At 42.1% G+C, this 23,910-nt stretch overlaps 2 protein-coding genes across 2 annotated transcripts; both read left to right on the top strand.

Moving 5' to 3' along the window:
- The first annotated feature begins 541 nt into the window (after nt 1-541).
- LOC143106230 (histone H1) lies at nt 542-1,342 on the top strand. The gene has a single exon (XM_076270457.1). The coding sequence runs from the start codon at nt 562-564 to the stop codon at nt 1,114-1,116; it is 555 nt and encodes a 184-aa protein (XP_076126572.1). The 5' UTR covers nt 542-561; the 3' UTR covers nt 1,117-1,342.
- A 4,547-nt stretch (nt 1,343-5,889) lies between these two features.
- Nucleotides 5,890-8,945, top strand: LOC143105523 (macrophage-expressed gene 1 protein-like). Its single transcript, XM_076269495.1, has 2 exons — nt 5,890-6,409; nt 6,740-8,945. Exons 1-2 carry the CDS (start codon nt 5,963-5,965, stop codon nt 8,435-8,437), a joined length of 2,145 nt encoding a protein of 714 aa, XP_076125610.1. The 5' UTR covers nt 5,890-5,962; the 3' UTR covers nt 8,438-8,945.
- The last annotated feature ends 14,965 nt before the right edge of the window (nt 8,946-23,910 follow it).

Here is a 23,910-nt window from a genome sequence, read left to right as displayed (position 1 = left end):
TGTTTTAAATTCAGGCGTTAGAGCATAATCAGAAGGTGTGCTTCTTAGGGGTTTTAAAGACAAATAATAGTTGTTATTAATATTTTAACAGCTTGTTATTTTACATTTTAACAGCTTGTTTTCTTTGCAGAAACTATAAACTGTGTTTAAGAGACATGGACGGAGAACACAGCTGCTTTTTCCTCTTTATATTATATTGTAAAAATGAACTGAAAAGAACCAAATCGGCTACAACTGGACCATGCAAGATCAACGTTTCTGCCACATGTTTACAGTTTATGAACAAACAAGGTTGTTTTCATTATTTCAAAGACATCGACAGCATGGTGCATTTTTTGCGCATACAGTTGATCCCATTATTTGTCATATTTGAGCTTTCTACACACAACAAGAAAATGTTTAATTGAGTAAAAAAAACACAGCTTACATTTTATATTAAAAGAGGCGCGCTGCGGCAGGGCACTTGAGTCTCCAAGGTTCTCATAGTCTTTATTTTTGGTGAGGTTGCGCTCCCACCCACTCATTCTGTGTCCTCCTCTAGAACTTGTCACTTGACCAACCATGTCAGGAGTGCCTCCGGCTCCAGCCGCTGCTCCGGCAGCCAAACCAGCAAAGAGAAGGTCCACAAAGGCCAAGAAAACCGGACCCACCGTGTCCGACCGTATCCTCAAGGTGGTGGCTGCATCTAAAGAACGCAGTGGTGTTTCTCTCGTCGCCCTTAAGAAGGGTCTTGCAACCGGTGGCTATGATGTTGTGAAGAACAACGCGCGCATCAGGCTTGCAGTGAGACGCTTGGTGACCAACGGAAGTCTGCTTCAGAAAAAAGGCACTGGGGCCTCCGGGTCTTTCAAGATTGGCAAGAAACCGGTGATTAAGAAAAAGACTGTGAAGAAAGCCAAGAAGCCAACGGCCAAGAAGGCCAAAAAGGCCAAGAAGGCTAAACGGACGACAGCAACTAAAGCAGCAGGCACGCCAAAGAAGCGCAAGAGGAGGTCAAAGAGTCCGAAGAAGGCTAAGAGACCAGCGGCAGCCAAAAAGCCGAAAAGTCCCCGAAAAGCTAAGCCTAAGCGCAGAGTGTCCAAAGGGAAATCCAAACGGGCTGCAGCTAAGAAGTGAATGCGGTGTCTACCTGGACTCTCTTTACAACTAGCGCAGAGGGTCATATAATATTTTGTCCAAAGCTGCAAATACATTTTGCAGACCTTGCTTCAAATGTACAATGTCTGGACTTGCTGCTTGCTTTTATACCTTTTTAACATATATGCATTAGGCTATTTGTAAAGTTCAGGTGCAAATTTAACTTTGAAGATTGCTTGTAAAATAAAATTATTAATTTCACAAATTCCTGATTATTTTGTTTGTTTGTTTTGGACTAAAGAGGTAATGCAACACAACGTCCTGTAATAATTATATTAACTCTTTAGACGCTTATGCATTAAATCTGGTAAGTTAAAGTTAAAGTAGCTACTAGCTAGGACTTTACAGTAAAATAGATTAAGCTCATAAAATCAACAGCAGCATTTTCATCCTGCTGTGCGTACTGGCCGAATTGTGCTAGTCTGTTCATAAAAAAGCTGTTTCCATCAAATAGATTCAGATATGTTTAGTATCTGTCCAGATAGATAGGCTATGTCTGTGTGATTGCACATTCTAAAAACTAAAATTAATTTCCGAGATAACATACGATCCGATCCACATTGCTTATCCCTACGTTTCTTTAAATTATAGAATAATACTGTGGCGATATAGGACACCCCCTGCACTGCTCATTTGGTTACAATGGTATAGCAGAGAGGATAATCTAATATTCGCATTGCGGAAATTAATTTCCCCTCCTGTTTTGTCCCGCTCAAATTAATCATATCACGCCAAAACCTGTATAAGTGCGATACAGAGCATTCAGGTCTTTCAGCACCTCTACGCCCAAAACAAAAACACAGATGAACCCACGCGCGCCTTTTCAGTTTCACTCGACACATTTATAACTTGTAGCAAGCCAAGCCACCGATTATTGATGCAGCTAAAATATGCCTACAACAAATTAAGGCGCTTCCCAGCAAACGACCATGGATTGGATTGGGTTTGGGTTGGATTACAGCCGTTTAGACAGCGCTAGTAAAAAAAACGTTACCCTTGGTGACGTAGGCTAAAATGTAAAAGCTGAGTCTTGAGGTTCTGGGGAGGGGCACAACACTGCCTGTAGGCATGACGTGTGTTTTTAATCTTCCATTTACATTAATGTGTATCATCAAGTTAAATATGAGGATGTTAGTCTAGGCCTATAGGCATCTGTCTGCATAAACATGAACCGATTCTATTTTTTTACTTACTTGTACTATTCATTTGAAGATGTGCAGCCCCAACATTGACGGTAAAGCACCTTGGACAGCGCAATTTAGAGTGACGTAATGTGCAAACGCCATTTCAAACAGCGGACCAAAAAGTCGGTCTGAAGATGTGTAAAATGTGGTCCAAAATAAAAGTCACTTTAGGTCTACTCTTTTATAATTTACACACAGACATTTTATTTCTAAAAACCCACACCAAATACACATGAGTCACCATTACAATATGTTGCCTGAAATTTCAGAAACCTGACCAGCAACAGTTGGCATGCACTTTAACTTTATTTATTTATTTATTTTATTCTATAACAGACAGTAACTGTATGATAAGAGCACATATGTAGGACAGTTGAACTTGAAGGTTGTAGGCCTACCTAAACCGAGCTCTTTAGAACTCTTGATGCTTTCGCTATCAAGACTTTGCTGGCTGTCGTCCTACCAATTTCTTTATGATAGGGTTTTCATGCTGGATGAGAGAAATCTACAAAACCTGCTGTCTGAATGTGCAGTTTTGCGCTCAATTCAAGAAATGCTGCCACCTGTTGTCTATAAATGACACAGTGGCGTAGCGACGGACAGAGTCAGAGTGCGCGATCTGCCTGTGCAGTCATCAGGACGAAGGGGCAAGTGGCTGCTTAAATTGATTATAAAACACATAACTCTTTTGACGTTTTGTCATGGTGGAGAGAGCATGGTCGTATATTTCCTAATATTCTCTGATTGCGAGATCCCTGTATCCAGCGCTGCAAGCGGGCACGATTTCTCCTGCTGGATATGCATGGGCATTCAATCTTGCCCTCAAAGAAAAATGGACAGTCCCACGTCGTATGCGTATTGTATAAAGTTCAATAGGCTAATGCATAAGCCGGTGTATGTAGCCACATGCAATTGTTTATGTAGTTTAGGTAATTGCGGAAACTATAACGGCTTGATTTGCACATATGACCGAATCATTTATTTAATGTAGGGCCTAGGCTATACTACCTGGACACTGCTGTTGACTTAACTCTGTTAACTGTATTAAGTTTAGCGATGTGTGTGAAGGGCTGTGTTTGAAGCTTAAATTGTTTGATCCAGAGGCATGTGTGGCGATACTTGCATACAATTTTGAAACTGCATCTGCTTGAAGACTGGTAAAATGTTATCACTCAAGAGTGTTGTATTGTGGTAGCTTACATTTTTATCATGCTAGGCCTGTTCAGCTGAAGTTGAACTTGGTCTTAAACGTGTCTGATGTGATAGACTGATTTTAATTCGGGTGCGGGTCGGGTGTCGGTTCTATTTTATGCGGGTCGGCTTCGGTGCATGCTGAATTTAATCAACCCTGCAGTCGGAAAATGGGTCGGGCGCGGTTTTAAGCATGCGGGTAGGCTTGGGTGCATGCTGAATTTAATTACACACAAGCATAAATAGCTCACTTCGGGCACTCGTTACAAGTTGCACGGTGGAGCGTTTGTCTTCCACTGTTACCGCGTTTAGACACCCATCAGGTCCTGAATGCACACACGGCGGTTGAATAGCTTAGCCTTACTGTCTTTTGAAAGAGAGTTGACGGAAAGTCTAGACATAATGAAATTGTTTATATGTTTAAATTCAAACCCCGCCGTCTTGCACTGAAGCCTCACATTGCATGTCAAAACATGCCTCACATTGCATGTTAAGTTTGAAAATGATTCATGGTGCAGCACTGAAAGAGAATTAGCCTATTCTTAAGAGTAGCACATTTTAATGTGCGGTTTTTGATTGTCATTACCGCCATCACGTTAATTTTTAGAGCACTACAGAGGCTATACAGTAGTTTTTTACATTTTCAGATCATTTGCGTGCCACCTGACCTGTCATGGCTCTGTGCGCCTGACTTTCAAGAGTTTTCACTTTTTTCTTTTCTTGATTGACTGTTACAAAGCCCTGAATCTGAAAATCTCATGTATGACAAATGTAACGTAGCCTAATTTGCCCAATGAACAATGAAGTAGACTAGTAGTGGATATTTGAAATGACAATTGTGGGTAGACATTGTGGATATCTGCAGCATTGTGTATTTCAGTGTTTCCCAAAGTCTGGGTCGCGACCCACGGGTGGGTCGCAGGAGATTTTTTTTGGGTCGCCAGCACAATTTATGTTGTGTTATAGGCCTAACTGATACCATTTGTCATTTAATACCAGGAAAGCTATAACAGTTTTCTATTAGGATGTAGATTGTTAACTACCACAGTCACGGTTTTGTCATAAAAGGTCATGAAACTGGCGCATGAAACTGGGGGACGAACGCATCGCAGAGGGGGTGCCAGCATGGATATCTACCTCTCAAAATGAAACCGTTATATGGGGCGCCTGCCATGTACCTCGCAGCTGCAAACTGCAAGGGACATGAATCCGCCTATTTGCACGAACATTAATAGATACCAGTTCCTCAACTTTACCGATTAAAATCTAGTGGCCGTGCTGTCAACTAAAGCAGACATCCATAGACCGGACATAAGGCCATTCAATTTGCATACAGTTTCGATTGCAGATGCAATCTTTAAAGTTAATAGCAACCTCCTCACATTCTTATTTCTGATTTAAAATGCACAACAGTGCATTATATTAGTCTACAATTTAAATAGGCATTTTAAACACTATTCCTCTCGTTTTCTACCCCGCTAACTCCAAAGTAAAGGCGCATTCTTCCGGCTATTGCGCAAATGCCTCTTGTTCTGATATAACGACTATACAATATAATATAATACAACAATACAATATAACGACTTGAGTTATTTGCTGTTTACATTGGAATTGACGTCCACAGTGTTATGGACCCATTTGTCTGCAACGCAACGTAGCCTACAACATTTTTTTTTTAGAAATACAGGAACAGCTTACTATGCTGACGAATGACGACTGCGCAACATGCGATAATTTGCCCTACTCTCGGATGCGCATTAAAACGTATCTTTTCAGTAGTAATTTCCAACTTTTCACGCTGCGGTGCTCAAAATGCAACACAACCGTGTTCAAAGCAGGGATCCTATAGCAATGTATGGTTGGGGGAGGCATAGAAAAGTTGGAGAACCTGTGGCCTAAAACAATATTGGTGGTTGCAGGGTAGATTTGAAGTGAAATGGGTCGCGATGGTCTGTCATTTTTAAAAAGTGGGTCCCCAGAAAAAAAGTTTGGGAAACACTGGTGTATTTCACTAATGCAAATGGAATTCATCGCCCTAAAGAAGGGTCTGCAACTAGCAGCTATGATGTGGTGAATGTGATGTGACCATTGACTGGTTTCTTATATGTCTATGGATGTGACAGCATTGTATCATCAGGTTATCTTTGGAATGGTGACAAAGTTCTAAAGTTATGACGCTTATTAAATTAAGTAAAAATGCAGTGGACCAAGCCTTTTGAGCATTTTAGAAGTGTGACAAAAAAAATAACAGCACAATAAGAACAACTAGAAAACGAGAAGTCCTTAAAGCGGAAGCGATTGACAGGCGCATAGATCATTTAATGATGTGAAACTAAAAAATAAGACACGAGACGGAAAATGACTTTACGTGCCATTGTCTTGTGACGTGTGGGAAGCGCAGACGTATTTATACCTTGCACCAACTTAGAGGGTTGTGGTTACAGGACACCATGGCTCTCCGACTACAACTGTGCCTTATCGTATCTCTCAGTAGTTTTATTAGTGCTCATCCACTCTCGCGCCAAAGCAATGGTTTACGCGACTGCCGTAAAACCACAACAATCCCTGCTCTAGAGGTGTTGCCCGGTGGTGGCTGGGATAACCTCCGTAATTTGGACATGGGAAGAGTGATGAACTTCAGTTATTCCCAATGCCAAACCACAGAGGATGGAGTCTATCTCATACCCGATGAAGTGTTCGTTATCCCACAGAAGGTGAGTGGAGTGGAGACCAATTCGGATATGATCTCTTCGTGGCTCGACCAACACAGTACCACCTCTCACTCAATCAACGCAGATGCTTCTTTCTTCTCCGTCCTCAACGCAAAGTACTCCTCAGAAAATCAAAGAATGAAGACTCATCAGGTCCGAGAGACTGCTGTTACTGCCCGTGTACAGGTAGGTGTGCTATCGTACAACTTAATGGAAGATGCATGTGTGTGTGTGTGTGTGTGGTGCACCTAGCTGGTCCTATTTGTGATGCACAGGCACTCCAAAATCCAGATATCAGAAATTGGCACATTGTTCTTTTGAATCATTGTTCGGTTTAAAACATCACATGATGGTAGAATATATGCAACCCGAGGTGAAAAAAACATGATAATGCTTTCGTTCAATTGGAACTTTCCTATATGTTGCAGCACAGCACAAACACGCGCATCTCACAACAAGATTGTCTTAACCAAACCACAAATTGAACATCCTTATATTCCTATCAACTCTTTCTAGGTGCGGAACCATATCTACACGGTGAAGACGTATCCAGACTTCACTCTGGATTCCCGATTCGCCCACCAGGCTGAGGAAATTGCCGATGCTATCGAAAACAATCAAACTAGGCAAGCAGCTTACCTGTCAGAGAGGCTAGTCCTTGACTACGGCACTCACGTGATAACCACCCTTGAAGCCGGTGCCACTTTGGTGCAAGAGGACTATCTCAGGGCATCTTATGTTGCCGACAGTGACTCTTCTAAGTCTACAGTGACGGCTTCTGCCGGATTTAACTTTTTCAATAAAGTTAGTTTTAACATTGGCAGCAAGGACTCTTATGAAACCTCAGAAACTCGCAGTTATGAGGGAAACGTGACGTACTCCCTGACTCAGAGCCATGGTGGGACTTTGTTCTACCCTGGCATAACTTTGCAAAAATGGCAGGAAAGCACCCTCAACAACCTGGTAGCTATAGATCGTGCAGGAATGCCGCTGCATTACTTTCTTTCCAAGGCGGCGTTTCCTGACCTTCCCGAACCAACCGTGCGTAAACTGGCCATATCTGTGCATAAAGCTATAGATCGCTACTACAACATCAATACGCGGCCAGGGTGTGTACAGCAGGACTCTCAGAATTTCAATTTTCAGGCAAATGTAGATGATGGTAGCTGTGAGGGCGCGGCAACTAACCTGAGCTTTGGTGGTGTCTACCAGCAGTGCACCCAGCTCACACAAGATGCAGGTCCGATTTGTGATGCACAAGCTCAGAAAAACCCAGACACTGGTGATTACACCTGTCGTGAGCCCTTCACACCTACCTTCTTACAATCTCAGGAGGTGGAGGAGGGATATAATCGCTATGAATGCCATAGGCACTGCCATAGCTGTTGGTTGTTTTTCACATGCTGCAAAAAGGTGTGTGGTGATGCATACTATGTCAGACGTGCCAAAGTTGATACTTACTGGTGCTCTGCAAACACAGTAACACAACAGTATTCTGGCTATCTATTTGGAGGGCTCTATGGCCCATCGCTACTGAACCCTTTAACCAAATCTAAAAGCTGCCCTCCCAACTTCATCTCTCTAAAACTGCTTGCCAACGGACTGATGGTGTGCCTGAGTAATGACTATGAGGCAAGCACTCGATTTGCAGTGCCTTTTGGGGGATTCTTCAGCTGCAAGTCTGGCAATCCGCTCATGAACGGCCACTCTCGCTGTCCGCCAAAATTTAGCCAGCACCTGGCTGCCATAAGCGACGGGTGTCAAGTGCTCTACTGCGTCCAGTCAGGTATTTTCACTGGCGGGCAGTTGCTGCCCATTCACCTTCCTCCTTTCACCCTCACTCCGGTCACCTACATGGTGGCCACCAACACTGTGGCTGTTATGACTGAGGGGGACAAGGCCTGGATACGAGTCGGAGACACAAAGATGTGGAAACTGGCCGATGCAGATGAGATCCAAAAGGTATCAAATGAGATGAACAACTCGGCGATGTCTGGAGGGGAAAAGTTTGGTGTTGTTTTTGGTGTTCTTGCGCTGGTTGCCCTGCTAGTTATAGGTGTGGTTGTTGTGAGGAGGAAGAAGAGAATAACTATGCCTCTGATTGGCAGTGGGTATGAGGAGATCAGGGACGAGGGGCAAAGAGAGGCAGAGGCCCCAGCTGAACCACGGTCAGAGGGGGAGAATGACAACCCAACCCAAGCCCTGCTCCCATAACTCCCCAGGGTATTAGTCTCCATGTCAGGGTTCACGCAAGAAAAAAACAGGGAAAGTCAACAGAGAAAGGTGTCATGATTTCTTTTCTTTACTATATACGTATTGTATTGTATTGTATTGTACTCTTGTAATAATCAAAACTGCTATTAGGGGGTCGAGTACATTAAGATTTAAGCTTGACTAAATTTGTCTGTTTAACAGCTGGGTGTGTAAGCTGTAATAACTTGTATTATTAAAACAAGAGGAACACCCATTTCAAATTATTTGATTTTTAAAGAATGCAATATTGTTTTTCTTTTCTAAATGTTTTGATTGTCAGAGGAATGGAGAGAATATGCCACAATCAGTGAAAGGCTAACACAAGATAATACATCTTATACTGTGTGGCTATTTCATATTCTTTCTCAAATATAAACCTACTTTTGCACATTTCTTGCACATGTTCCTATAAGTGTTCATTTTATTGATCTTTGTACAAGCACTGAAATAAACTGTTTATTTTCCAGAATGTGTGATAATGTGTACAATTTTTCCCAGTGTTTTAGTTACATTAGTGACATTCTGAATGAATGAAACCTTTCTGTTAGTTCTTATGATCAACCTATACATACACTTTTGATAGAAATTGATTGTATTCACCACTGTGGAATACATTTAAAGCAGCAGTTGGCAAGTCTGACAGATTGAGGGGACTTGGCCAAAATGTTGAATGTTTACAACTCTCATGCCCCTCCCCCACTACCACCGAGCACCCTCTCATCAAGTTTGTGCTTGTCAGTGCGCACCAGACTGTGATTGACAGTCAGACTCACACAGCCCTGCACTGATTGGACTAGAATAATCGGGTGCTGTGGATTTTTGCAAAACAAATAACGGGCTAGTTGGAGGTAGAAGTGCAGGTTTTTTTCTAAAACCGGCTGATTGTTGGAGCATAGTGTCGGTTTGAGTGAATATGATAAAAAAAAATCTTGCCAACTGCAGCTTTAAATATATAAACAAATGTTAAACATTTTAAATATATACAGTAAGACAAAATTACTTTTATTTCCAGTTACCATTAATTGAATGTCATTGTGATTAAATGTTCATACTTGATATTAAATGTATAACAAAGACAACTTCTTGACTTTAGAGGTAGAGTTTCCAGGGAAAAGCCATATCTAACAGGGGCAAATGAAAAAGAAAAGGCTAAAATGGACTTAACAACACAGGCTCCGGACACGCAGACAATTGAAAAAGATCATAGGGATGGATAAAACCATCAAATCATAAAGTACAAATGTAAGTTGGGGGCAGAGCAAATGAGGGGATGCAATGAAAGTGCTTGATACTCAGGAAATGTTGTGGAGCACATTAGAGTTGGCAAGATCTTTATTTATTATTTGTTAAGACAGCAAGGAATGATTTACCTGAAAGTCAGCTACTTCGTCTAACAATGTATTCCGGTCACTATGCAAATAGTTAGAATGCTTCTAAGCTATGCAAAATCTATGTAGTGAAGAAAGAGGAAGTGATGTTTTTTATGTACAGACCATCACTGATTTACTGAAACTAGATTTGACCCCTATGCAGTATTATGGGAAGAGCCTCACTAAGATAAACTTCCCTATAAGGGCCTGGTTAGAAATTCAGCCAGCCACAGGTCTACATTGATTTAGATGTAGTGAGATCTCCAGACCATAAAATACCTTGGAAGATGGAATAATGTAAATAAATATGCCGTGAACTTATATTTCAATGTACATATTTAATATAAATTATAATAATTATAAAATGTCTGTATGTATACTAATCATGCCTGGGTATCACAAATGGAATCATGAAGCTGTGTATGTTTGTGGACAGCTGAGAAGATAGATAGGTGTACTGTGTACAGTATCTGTTCCCCATTTACTGAATAAACTCGATAAAGGAACTGTGATAGAGGCTTATCACTTCACTGCTCCATTTCCTCATTCTGAAGCCACATACCTGTGTGCTGTGTCTTTAAGTTAAAGAAAGAGGAAGGTCACATTATTGTGTGGAAAGTCCAGAATCAATACGGAACTGTACTTAAAACTTTCCAGTGGGAAAAATTAGTTGAAGGCAGTCACATGACAATAAGTTAGGACAAGCCACAGGCCAGTCACATGACACATGACAATAACTTAGGACAAGCCACAGGCCAGTCACATAACAATAACAGGACAAGCCACAGGGGAGCAGGACAAAAACTTAGGACAAGCCACAGGACCAAATCCTGCTTATCCTGCTTCCTGATCATGTAGAGATATGGAGTTAATAATTATTAAAGGGTTTCATTTGCCTCTGGTGAAAATGTCAAACTCAGCTGCAAAGCCTGAAAAATATGTGGCAACAACAGTTTTTCAACACACACCGCCAAATAAATGCTGTTTTATTTTAAAATCTTTTCAAAACATAGAAAACAAAGAAAAAACGCATCCTCTCTCAATGTTCCCTTTGATCCATTTTTTGTGAAAATATCTCTCCATTCTTCTGACTGCTACATCTACAGTGCAGTACTGGGATGTCTGTGTTCTCACCGCTGTCTTCCTTAAGATTGTTGTCCTTAGCTCCTCAGTTTCACCATCCACTGCCATTGTTTGGCGCCGTGTCAGAAGAGGAACTGTGACAGTTGGGAGGAGGAAGCAAGCTGCTTTGCATGCGCTGTTCAGTATCGATGATGAATCCACTGCTTACTGATTCATGACGGAGAAAGCTCAGTGTTATCGAGTGAAAACCTGCAATGTCGTGTTACGGCGCATTATGTAATAACACGGCATTATGGAATAACTCGATAAAATGTAATACATTGTCCCTTCATTATGTATTTTCATTCACATTTTGTAATAATCTGACACATTTTTCTAATAAACTGCCTGAATGTAATACATTTTTCTGCATTTTGTAATAAATTATTAAATATTGTGTTGGCTATTACCAAATGCAGGAGTTACAAAACATTTTTGATCAAAATGTACTAATATGGTGCATTATGTAATAACCAATCAAAATTGATGTCTTGTATGAAGTAACAAGTATAAAAAGTTACTTTCCATAGAGGGTAACTAAGTAAAGTAATGAGCAAACACTACTTTTTAAAAGTAACTTCCCCAACACTGTCCCTAGCAATAACCTACCAACCATAATGTTAATCTAGGTTGACATTATGGTATCTACTAGGTATCTACCTGGCAACCAGCATAGCAACCACTTACATTACTACCTTTGACAGCTTAGCTTATCTCTGTGCTTGCACCATCTGTTTTAACTATATATGATGCAATTTTTGCATTTGCATGCACTGGTAATTCCTTGGAATTGAAATTGCATTTTATAACTAAGAATTAGTGCTACCATGCAATATATATTTAATGGAACCCCCCCACAGATCTGCTATTTAACACTATTCTGACCTGCACCTGTTGGGTCTTATGTAAAGGTTATGAACCGCAGTCAATGAGTGAGGATATGTGAAATGTTATAGTTAGTCAGATTGTTGTTTTTGTAAATTGTCCACTGCAGTTTCACTCACTACAATGTAATACAGGCTGCATTATATGGCTGTCTTGTTTTTCATTTAATTGCTTAAATACTTTATTTTTAAATTAATATAATGATATTTGTCAGCCTAAAATGTTCATCCATGGTGTTTGTGACCTCTATAGGGTGGTACATGTGTAAACAAATGGCGTTTACAAACAGAAGTTCGGGAGGAGCGTGACAGAATTTGCCGCGCCTCCTTCTTCAATCAGTCAGGTTATTTAATCGCAGTCTACCTGTCAAAGTTGCAGCATAGGTGTTACACCGCTCGCAACCCACCACCATGCCTCCCGTCTTCCATAGTTAAAGAATAAGGGGGTGTATGGCGGAATCCTGCCCGACTCCTGCCTGCGCAGTCGACTCCGGCATAATTCCGCGAAGCCCTTCAGGACCATGGCCAGAGACCTCGCCAAATATGCTCTTCTATTATGCTTTTATGTATTATACTTTTATGTATTTATGCAAATTCAGGAATGTGAACTAGTGAAACAGTAATTGGGCATTTAGAGAATGAAGAATTTGAAAGAAATTCTATTGTTGTGTGTTTGATTATGTGTGTGTGTGCACGTGTGTGTGTGCGCATGTGTGTGTGCCTATATCCTCAGTTTTTTATGTCAGAATAACAGTTAGTATGATGCAAGCTGAGCAGTAGTTTTACATGTTGTAGTCTTAAAAATGAATTTTGAGTAAAATACACATTATTATACTGTTGTAGTTTTTTTTTGTAGGGGAGGCTGTGGTGGACCTCTTAACCTCAAAGTGGGCAAAGAAATTATTTAGTTCCTCTGCCAGCGAGTTATTATTTAGTTCTTCTGCCAGAGAGTTGTTATATAATAACTCCCACATTTTTTAATAGCCACCGCAATATGTAATCATTTATTACAAAATGCAGGAAAATGTATTACATATTGCATTCAGGCAATTTATTACAAAATGTGTCAGATTATTACAAAATGTGGGAGTTATTATATAACAACTCTCTGGCAGAGGAACTAAATAATAACTCGCTGGCAGAGGAACTAAATAATTTCTTTGCTCACTTTGAGGTTAAGAGGTCCACCACAGCCTCCCTGCCCCCTCAGACCGCAAACCAGGAACATCAGGTGAACCATGTGTTCAGGTCTGTAAACACGAGGAAAGCTGCTGAGCCTGACGGAGTACCAAACGAAGTACTCAAAGCTTGTGCCAGCCAGCTCTCAGCAGTTTTCACTAGGATCTTCAATCTCTCCCTGATGCACACTACCGTCCCACCTTGTCTCAAGAGCGACCATAATCCCTGTCCCCAAAAACCCATCCATCTGTAACCTCAGTGACTACAGACCCATAGCAGTGGTTGCTAATTGCTTTGAGAGACTCATGTCACAACACATCAGACACTGCCTCCCTCCTGCCTTTGATCCATATCAATTTGCATACAGAGCAAACAGATCCATCTCCACTGCCCTCCATACCGCCCTGTCCCACCTAGATCACCCGGGGACCTCTGTAAGGATGCTCGTTGTCAACTACAACTCGGCTTTCAACACCATCATCCCAGGCATCCTTGTGGACAAGCTGACCGCCCTGAACTTTCCCTCGGTCACCCATGCCTGGATTAAAGACCTCTTAACAAACCGCCCACAGACTGTCAAGGTCGGCACCCACAGCTCCTCCTCCATCATGCTCAGCATTGGCTCCCTACAAGGTTGTGTGCTCAGCCCACTCCTGTATACCATCTACACCAATGACTGTACTCCCACCCATCCCACCAACACAATAACCAAGTATGCAGACGACACCACCTTGGTGGACCTCATAAATGGGGGAGATGAGTCAGCCTACAGGGACGAGGTGCAGCTGCAGAGTGGTGTGCCACAAACAACCTGACCCTCAATATAAAAAAAAACAAAAGGGTGGTGGTCATAGACTTCAGGAGGCACAGGGCTGACCCTGCTCCCCTCCACATGCATGGGGACTGCGTGGAGAGGGTCCCCTCCTTTAAGTTCCTGGGGACTCTGATATCTGAGGACCTCTCTTGGTCAGGAAACACCACCATACTGATAAGGAAGGCCCAGCAGCATATGCACTTCCCAAGAGTCCTAAGAAGAAGCAATCTAGAGGAGAGGCTGCTGGTGTCATTCTACCGTGCCACCATTGAGAGCGTGATGGCGCACTCCATCACTGTGTGGTATGCTGGCTGCTCAGCGGCCGATAAGAAAAAGCTGCAGAGAGTGATCAAGTCAGTTAGAAAAACAGAAAATCGATTGCCCCCTGCCCTCCCTGGATGACATTGCCAGCTCTCGATGCCTTTCTAGGACAAAAAGGATTATCAAAGACCACCTCCACCCCGCACACCACCTGCTCACCCTGCTGCCCTCTGGAAGACTTAAACAGACTTAAAAACAGCTTCTTCCCATGGGCCATTAGAACACTTAACACACACATGAACCAGTGAACCTCTGACAGCATGTGCAATACTTTCTTTAAAATAACATATACAAACAAGTGCAATATCTTCTCATGTGCAATAGACTGTCTTTCCTCTCTAACGGTGCTTACACACAGTTGCATTCCGTCACCTCATGCCAGTGGGTGTTCCCGACGGTCGAGGGTGTGTAGCCTACTATGCAAATGCCTTGAGTAGGCCTATAACTGTAATTTGTTTGGCTGGTGCCGAAGTCGGAGCAGCAAAAATTGAACTTTTAACAGGGGTGACGGGAGCAATGCGACGCAACGGACCCACAATTCAGTTCGGCAATGGATGACATAAGCCCATGTAAAGTGAATGAGATGCATCTCCAGCACTGCACACAACGCAACTGTGTGTAAGCACCATAAGTGCCTAATTCAATTCTTAAATGATTTATTTATGACACCAAACAAGTGTTTAGTTCATTTTTGTTATTTTAACTATAGTTTTATTGTATTGTTTTTACCCTAAAAACACTTTATCAGATGTAGCAACCCTAATTACATTGCACAGGCAATGACGGCTATCTATCTATAATGAAGGGAAAATGTATTACATTTTGTCAAGTTACATAATGCAGTGTTATTACATAAACCGTCATCCGTGGCATGTTCTATGTCATCACTACAAACACTACACTAACAAACCCATGTAAGACATCTCTCCACTTTGGTTATGCATAATTTTTTAATCTCGAGAGTATATGCATTTACCTGTTCTTGCCAAATATTGGCAATAATATAATATCATAACATTTGATATCATTTAAGTTTTCATTGTCTCTCCAGGCTCTGCACCATGGGAACATATGGGGTTACAGGATTATTTGGCTGTCATATGTACATTTCATTCCATGCTGTATCCACTAGATGCTGCTGTTGCTCTTAACTCATATGAAGATTACTTTTCTGAACCCGCTCCACATGCTGGATAGGACTAATACACAAAGACACAGGATGGGAAAAAGACATAGGCTAATATAAGAAACTGTTTTACCTATCTATGTTTCTGACAAATAGTCATCTATGGGCAATAAAGCAAAACAGTGGCATATTAAACTAAGAATAAAATAGTTTTTTTGTACTTGTAAGAGGGGACTTAGGGCTGTATTTTGCACCCTGGTGCATGGCGTAAAACTCGTTTCCCACCCGGCGCAAACTTTAATTCCTTATTTTGCACATTTATTTTTTAAACAATGCGCCCAGGGGTGTGGCAATTAACAACTTAGGGAGTGGCTTAGCGCATTGTCTAAAAATCGCTATTGTACACCTGGTCAGTCTATGGCGAGTTGTTTATATGTTATTTTAAGAGCGCATTGTCAACAGCCATATTGGCGGGTGCACGCACCATCCTTCTATCATTCATGAACGCACACCAGCGCACGTCCATGCAACTTGCACGATCACAATGGGAAACATAATTAGAATAAAGATATTACGAAATACTGTACATCTCATGATGAGTAGTTATTCACCATCATTTGCAAATTGGTAATGATGGTTAAAAGTGATTAGGGGAGAGGCGAGAGACACGTATGGAGCACAGCTGAAGACGCACTGTCACGAGATATAAGCAACTCCTCTGCAGGAGAAATGTTTTTTTTATTCAGTCATTTGAGCAATATTAGGGTAAATGTTGCTTTTTCCAGCCTATGTTTTTCGATGGTAACCCATTGCCAGTCAATAGTGAAAGTAACTGCATATAACTGTCTGACACCATGGTGAAGTTAGTTTCACTTTGCCAATGAGTTCAAATAATAGAGGAGTGCAAATGCATGAAGGCTATGCTAGGTTTTAGTAAAGCATGGTTTAGTGGAATGACTATTCCATACGGTCTCGCAAGCAGCCTCCTTCAAATGCGCCCTTGAATGTCAAAATACAGATGCATTTATTTGACATTGTGCTTTGCGCCGTCAAAGGGAATGACAGATGTCATTCTCATTGGTTTAAATTATGTATGATAGCAATCCGCCATGGAACAAGCGCCCTGCTTTTAAAGGGAATGTGAGATAACGATCTAATTGGTTTATTGCACGTTACGCCCAAACTACACCCATGATTAATGTAGCTACTTCAGACCACCCCATTTTAGATTTGCGTCGGGCGCAACAGTCATTAACCCGCCGGTAAAATAGCAACAGCGCCCACAAAGCGACTTGCCCAAAGTCAATTGCGCTGGAGTGCAAGATAGAGCCCTATAATGTTCAAAGGCATCCACATTGGCTTGCGTATTACTTCCTGTCCTCCATTAGGAGGTAGTCTATTCATGCTATGTCAAACCTCGCTTTATCACTTATCTTGGATGCCTTAATTCTGCCTTTGTGAAATACCCCTCTGGGGGGCATTTCAGAAAGGAGGTTTAAAAAAGCTCTGGGTTGATTTACCCTGAGATGGGAAACTGAGATCTCGATTCCAATACAGCTGATCTGGGTTAGGCAAGGAAGGAAAGTTTATTTTTTTTTTTTTTTTTTAATGCCTTAAATCAGATAGAACAGTGGAGAACGACAGGAAGTCAGTGGGAGAGAGAGTCAGGGTGGGATCCGGAAAGGACCACGGGGCGGGAATCGAACCCGGGTCGCCGGCGTACGGTGCAGGTGCCCCAGCCAGTTGCGCCACAGCCGGGGCCGGCAAGTTTATTTATATAGCAAATTTCATACACAGTTTTTGACTGCATGGCTCAATGCAGCTCAATGCAGAATGCAGAATACAATGCAGAATACTTTTTAAACTAACAATACTTTTCTACAATTCTACAGTACAGTAGGCCTACTTTTTTAATGTGCTTTACATACACAACAGCAAAGTACATAAAAGCATAAAAGGGCAATCATTTAAAAACTAATTAAAAGTAAAGTACATAAAATACAGTTTTTCACAATTGCTAAAACACATTTTTTTTAAACCTTCCACCCTTTTAGGGTAGGGCATTTAGCTCCAAGAGAAATGTTCATTGTTTACAATACAGAAAATGCAAAAATACAAATACAAAAATAAATAATAAAAAATAAAAAATAAAATAAAAATCAATATGCCATCACATGATGCTTACTTAAGTTCCTATTTACAGTCCTGAGTTATAAAAGTGCCACACACTCAGGCATCATATGAAAAAGTTTATTAGGCAATGGCATTTGGGCAGATCGTGCAAGATGAAGGCCCTATAGCCGAACCGTCATCTCCTAATAAACTTTTTCATATGGAGCGTGTGACACTTTTATATCATTAAACAATTTACCAGTGGCCAGCACCTCACTAAATGAATCCTTGGTGTGCGTTACATGTACCCTTTATAGTACAGCCCTGAGATAACCTTGAACCAGAATGACAGGACAAATCAGTTAGTAATTAAATCAAGCAGAACAAAAACATTTCCTTGTGTATTCCCCTGGCATTAAGGAACACGGAAATATTCCCCTCATAATTATGTATTTCCATGATCACTCAGACTACTGCTGTCTCTCTCTCTCTCTGGTTGGGGCATTCCAGAGAGCAAATACCATGACAACAGCTCAAGAATAACCCTGCAGAACCAGCTGTGTCATGGAGCCATGATGGAGATATTGTTTTTGCTCTTTAAACGGTCAATTCAGAATACTTTTTAAACTAACAATACTTTTCTACAATTCTACAGTACAGTAGGCCTACTTTTTACAATACCTCTGGTAATTTAAAATACAAGAGAAGATGACTTCATGGCCATGGTTTAAGATCCCTCAGGCAAAAGGTGACATACATTGGTTTCTACCATATGCATTAGGTTGAAGTGATTTGAACAGTGCAACATGCACATGTTACGCCCCTATACACTCTACTGTCTGTCTCCATTTTATGTTGCAGTTCTTGACCCAGCCATAACACACATATACCATGTTCATCCAAGTTTGTCTTATCTGTTTGTCCTATCCTAAAAAAAACTTCCACTCTTAAATAGTTAAATGTTACATTCATTGCTTTGCACTGTTTCACATTTTTTTCTTGGGGGGGGGGGGGGGGGGGTTATAGGACAAGGTAGTCATGTTCCCCTATCTACAAATATCATTTAAACATGTAAAAAACTCAGTCATTACTTGAGTGCAATAGGGTCATCTGAGTTCTGTCTAGGATATTCCCTTACAGTGTCATGTTGATGGATCTCTTCTCCTGGGAATCAAAACATTCTCCCAGGACGGGAGCTTCAAGTTAGATAGATAGATAGATTACTTTATTCATCCCCAAAGGGAAATTATGGTGTTACAGCAACAATTAATAATATAAACAAACACTATATTGCCAAAAGTATTGGGTCACCTGCCTTGACTCGCATATGAACTTAAGTGTCATCCCATATTAATCCATATAGGGTTTAATATAACGTCGGTCCACCCTTTGCAGCTTCAACTCTCCCGGGAGGGCATTCCACAAGGTTTGGAGTGTGTTTATGGGAATTTTTGACCATTCTTCCAGAAGCGCATGTGAGGTCACTGATGTTGGACGAGAAGGCCTGGCTCTCAGTCTCCACCCTAATTCATCCCAAAGGTGTTCTAGCGGGTTGAGGTCAGGACTCTGTGCAGGCCAGTCAAGTTCATCCACACCAAACTCTGTCATCCATGTCTTTATGGACCTTGCTTTGTGCACTGGTGCACAGTCATGTTGGAACAAGAAGGGGCCATCCCCGAGCTGGCCTTGGCCCCTTAGTTCCAGTGAAAGGAACTCTGAATGCTTCAGCCTCAACCAAGAGATTTTGAATAATTCCATACTCCCAACTTTGTGGGAACAGTTTGGGCTAACCTAACCTGACCTAAGCTTCCTCAAGAAGTGGTCTGTTCCTTCCTGTACACAGCCTCAGTGTTGCACTTCCAGTCCAGTTTGTTATCCAGATGTACACCCAGATATTTGTAGTTTTCCACTACCTCCGCCTCTTTTCCATTGATGGAGACAATGTTCAACTTTGTCCTAGCCCTCTTAAAGTCCACTAGCCTGGTCGTTACCATCCTACGTACTTCCGCCCAAAATTTTATTTAGGTCTCGCACGTAGTCTGGCCCAACCCACATTATACGGCTCGCGTGTAGCCGAGCCATTCAGCGAACAGTTGAGTGATGACGCGGAACTTGCCTGCCGAGTTGCTTGTAGTCCAGCGAAGCTTGTAGTTCAACAGCATAGCAACAATGGCGACGGAGGAAGAGACGCTAGTTTAACCGAGCAAGCTCCAGGTTAAATAACACGTAGGTCGTACAATCCAACTTATCCGAGAGTGTAGTCTGAACAGCCCGTGGAGGACGAAGTAAGCTCCGTAGCTCCGACGAAGTCACCGGGCTGCGTAGAACAACAATCGTCTGATAAGCGGCGAGAAGAGATAAGAGGAAAACTGGCGTGTGACAAGAGCTGATATAATCTCGGTGACGTGACGCTTTTGGTATACAACTCTCGGTCTGTGGCTGACGCAACAGAGATATATCCACTACGAAGAGACTGCCCTGGAGGTCAGGTAGCCTACAAACTAGCCAGCGGTCTGTTTACTACTGAGAGCAGAAGTGGGAAGCGTAAGAGCCTGAACTGGAAGCGGAAGTGGTAAGCGTAAGAGCTTGAACTCCGGCGTACAGCATACGTCATTACCAAACGTTGCTGATTGGTTAAGGGAACTCCAATGATTTTAAACCTCAAAATAAGCATCCGCCCATTACGGAGACAGATTATTATTACATTGTTCCAGACTGTATGACGAAGAGAAACGTAGTCACAGGCGGTAAGGACCAGGCTAACCCCAAACACCATAACTACTGACAATGACCCTCAACTCGTCTCTGCAGAGTTCACGTCCTACTTCAAAAGCAAAGGCATCGGTCATGTCCGCACAGCATACTATCACCCCCAAGCCAATGGTTGTGTTGAACGGTTCCACCAGTCACTAAAGAACCAGGGCTTAAATTTCACTGCGGGATTGCGGGTGTTGCGCATAATTTGTTCAAATCCCGCAACTCTAGCCATTATAATGCGAGAAATTCCCGCATACACTTTACAGCCTGTTTGATGACGTTATTCTAATCTGTGGTGTGAATGCGGGGCTATTGACCAGACGGAACAACTAGCCTAGGCCTACCGAGTTGAATTGAACATAGACGCAGACACAGACACACACTAACACACTCACAGAACTACTTTGCGCTTGCCGCGCCCTCCCCTCCCCATGCCCTAACTCACTCGACCACGAAGACGTTCATTGAAAGTTTCGTTCGGCGGTTGATACGACCTTTACGTCATGCAAACATGCAGTGCCGGTTCAGACCTCCATGGGGCCCTAAGCAAAATCCTGCTAAGGGGCCCTCCTACCTGAACTCTGAGGGCCAAAATGTAACCATTTTTTTACAGTATCGTCTGACACCTCAGTGCTCCCAATACAATCATCCCACCCCATTTTGGACGTCTATGGAAGTTACCAAATATAGTGTTTGACACTTGAAGTAATGCAGTTTTTTTGTAAGGGTCTGGTTGTGCTAGCCTACTGGCTGACTGTTCTTCACCTGTGTGTCTGTAGTAGGCTACTTGCCAAAGACATACTGTAGGCTATGAACTGGCTCCCCTGATTCTCTTATTATTTCAATATTTTTTTCAAACGTAGACTATTTTAAACAATCATTTTAATACTTCATATAGGCCTAATTTACGATGTGCATCTATTGTCCATGCAGCACAGCGAATCAAAGTTAATACATTAGGCTAGGCCTACTTTCCATTTTGCATATGTTGCACACGCAGAGAAGAGACAATATTCTTCAGTGCCACATATTTTATTTTTTTAAAGTTTGATCTGAAATCAAATAAAGCATCAAAACAAAAGTGCATGAGTGGCTTGATACTCGTTCGTCTCGTTGGCTTCGAATAACTAACCGAGACTTATTGTTTTACATCAACATTAACTCGCATTACAAACAGCAATGCATTAACATTCTCGTTCGCATAATCACCCGCAAATATCCCAACCAGCCTACTCGTTCACATCAGGCTATGATGGCTAGTTACTGGTTCGAGCAGATAGCTAGCATCGATTACAAATAAACATGTATTTAACGAGTGAACACATTTTACAGCGTGTATCATCTGCTCACACATTACACACATTACTAACAAATTAATTATATATCCTTCCTGTGATTTCGGACTCACCTGAAATCAAATAAAGCATCAAAACAAAAGTGCATGAGTGGCTTGATACTCGTTCGTCTCGTTGGCTTCGAATAACTAACCGAGACTTGCTGCTGGCTAGTGGCTACCTAATACCAGCGTTATCTCACAGCGCCACCCCATGACACTTTCCGGTACTGCATATTGTGAGTCTTAATTCTAAAAGACCAAAAATAAGAATGGGGGGTCTGACCAAAACAAGAAACAAAGTACTTAACAACAGCCACAACCTTCTATGGCGCCACACCCTCCCCCACTTTTTAAAATGTCTCCTGACATTTCCAATAATTAAAAGAATTTCAATTATCTCTACAACATTGCTGAACAGGTTAGTAATAAACCTAAGCCCTAGTATGAATTACTTTCCACCGAAATGGAATACAAAGTAATTAGTTTGTACTACCTTGCCATTTAGCTGGTTTTCAAAAGAAAAAATCACATAATGTACATATTCAACACATCATATCATAATAATACATTAACCCATCTCCGAGCAGACAGTGTTTGTGCCTTGTGTTTTTTTTTCATTTTTTTTTTCATTTAAGTCCAATGACTGCTATGTGTGTATATAACTCATTTCAATGTCTCTCAACAGTCCAGGGTCTCCACAGAAACTGACGACAAGAAGGAGTCAAACTTATTCCTTTCACTGCTGTGTTTCTTGATATCACAGTGGGTTCTCCAAACTCATTGTAAGTAAGTATCTTGGGCTGGCGCCGTTCCCTCTGGGGGTACGGAGACCTCTGTGGTGACTGCTGCACATCCTCGTAGTCCGATTCTTCTTCCGTGGCATCTTCCTCCGCTTCCTGATGTCTCTGCTGCACATCCTCGTAGTCTAATTCTTCTTCGATGGCTTCTTCATTCTGCTGTAAGACATCCTCCACTACTGTTCTCTCAGCCTCCAATTCATCTTCCCCAGAGAGACCATGGTCTAAATCCACTGCTTGTGCTGGTTCAAAGGGCTCTGCTTCTGCATTCAGAGTGATGAGCCGATCACCGTCCTCTCTAGGCAATGGAGGATTGTAGGTCAGGACATAACTCTCACCCTCATCGTCTCCATCTGTGTCCCAGGCTGATGGTGTTGTTTGCTGTCTGTTCCCAAGTGGCATCTTTGCTCTCTTTTGTGTGACATGTTTCCTCTTCATCAGCGGTTCTTCCACAGGTAAACAGTCGCATGGCAGAAGAAGATTCCTATGCACTACACGGGTTTTTCCACCAGTCTCCGGTCTGATTTCATACACAGGGCTGTCAGCGCCCTTTCTGCTCAAAATCTTGTACACCGTGTTTTCCCAGTATGACCGGAGTTTACCCGGCCCTCCTCTCTCACTCAGGTTACGAAGAAGGACCCTGCTGCCAACTTGGAGTTCAACACCCTGAGCCTTCCTATCGTAGTATCTTTTTCCTCGCAAAGCCTCTTTCTCTGCTGTTTTTGATGCAATTTCATAGGCCTCATGCATACGCGCTTGCCAGTCTGCAACATAGTCTGCATGGCTTTGCTGTTTCTCTTTGGCTGGCAGGTTGAACATGAGGTCAATAGGAAGACGAGGAGAGCGACCAAACAACAAGAAATAAGGGGAAAACCCAGTTGCTTCACTGCGCGTACAATTGTACGCATGGACTACCTTTGGCAGTGAACGTTTCCAGTCTGTTTTCTCATCATCATTCAGTGTCCTGAGCATGGATAAGAGGGTCCTATTGAATCTCTCCACTTGCCCATTTCCCATCGGATGATAGGGGGTCGTGTGAGAACCACGCATACCAGACGCCTTCTGCAAGTCAGCAAACAACTGGTTTTCGAACTCTCTCCCCATGTCGTGATGGATCTTCTCTGGGAACCCAAACTTCAATGTGAAATCATTAAACAGGCATTGCACTACAGTCTTAGCAGACTTATTCTTTGTGGCATAAGCCTGGGCGAACCGTGTAAAGTGGTCCATTACGACTAGTATGTATTCATACCCCTGTTTGCATGTTTCCAGGTGGAGAAAATCTACTGAGACTAGCTGAAATGGATGTGTTGTCTTTATTGACATCAGAGGTGCGCGGGTCACTTTGTTTGGTTTTTTCCTTTTTAAGCACTCACATTCGCTCGTGACAAAGTGTTCAGTATCCTTTTGCATTCTGGGCCAATAGAACCTATCTCTGATTAAGGCCAGTGTTCTATCAACCCCAAGATGCCCCATCTCTTTATGTAATTCCCTGAAAACCACCATGCGGTGTTCTTGTGGTAGCAGGAGCTGCTCTCTGTTTCCTACTCTCCTATACAGGATTCCTTTATCATTCACATAAAGTTTGTCCCACTGTTTGAGCAAGAGTTTCACAT

This window comes from Alosa pseudoharengus, unplaced genomic scaffold (assembly GCF_046254945.1).
Source record: "Alosa pseudoharengus isolate Yale_2024_CS ecotype anadromous, Long Island Sound unplaced genomic scaffold, YU_APseudo_1.1 YU_APseudo_1.1_scf_6, whole genome shotgun sequence".
NCBI classification, from domain to species: Eukaryota; Metazoa; Chordata; class Actinopteri; order Clupeiformes; family Clupeidae; genus Alosa; species Alosa pseudoharengus.
This window is presented reverse-complemented; position numbering and strand designations above follow the sequence as displayed.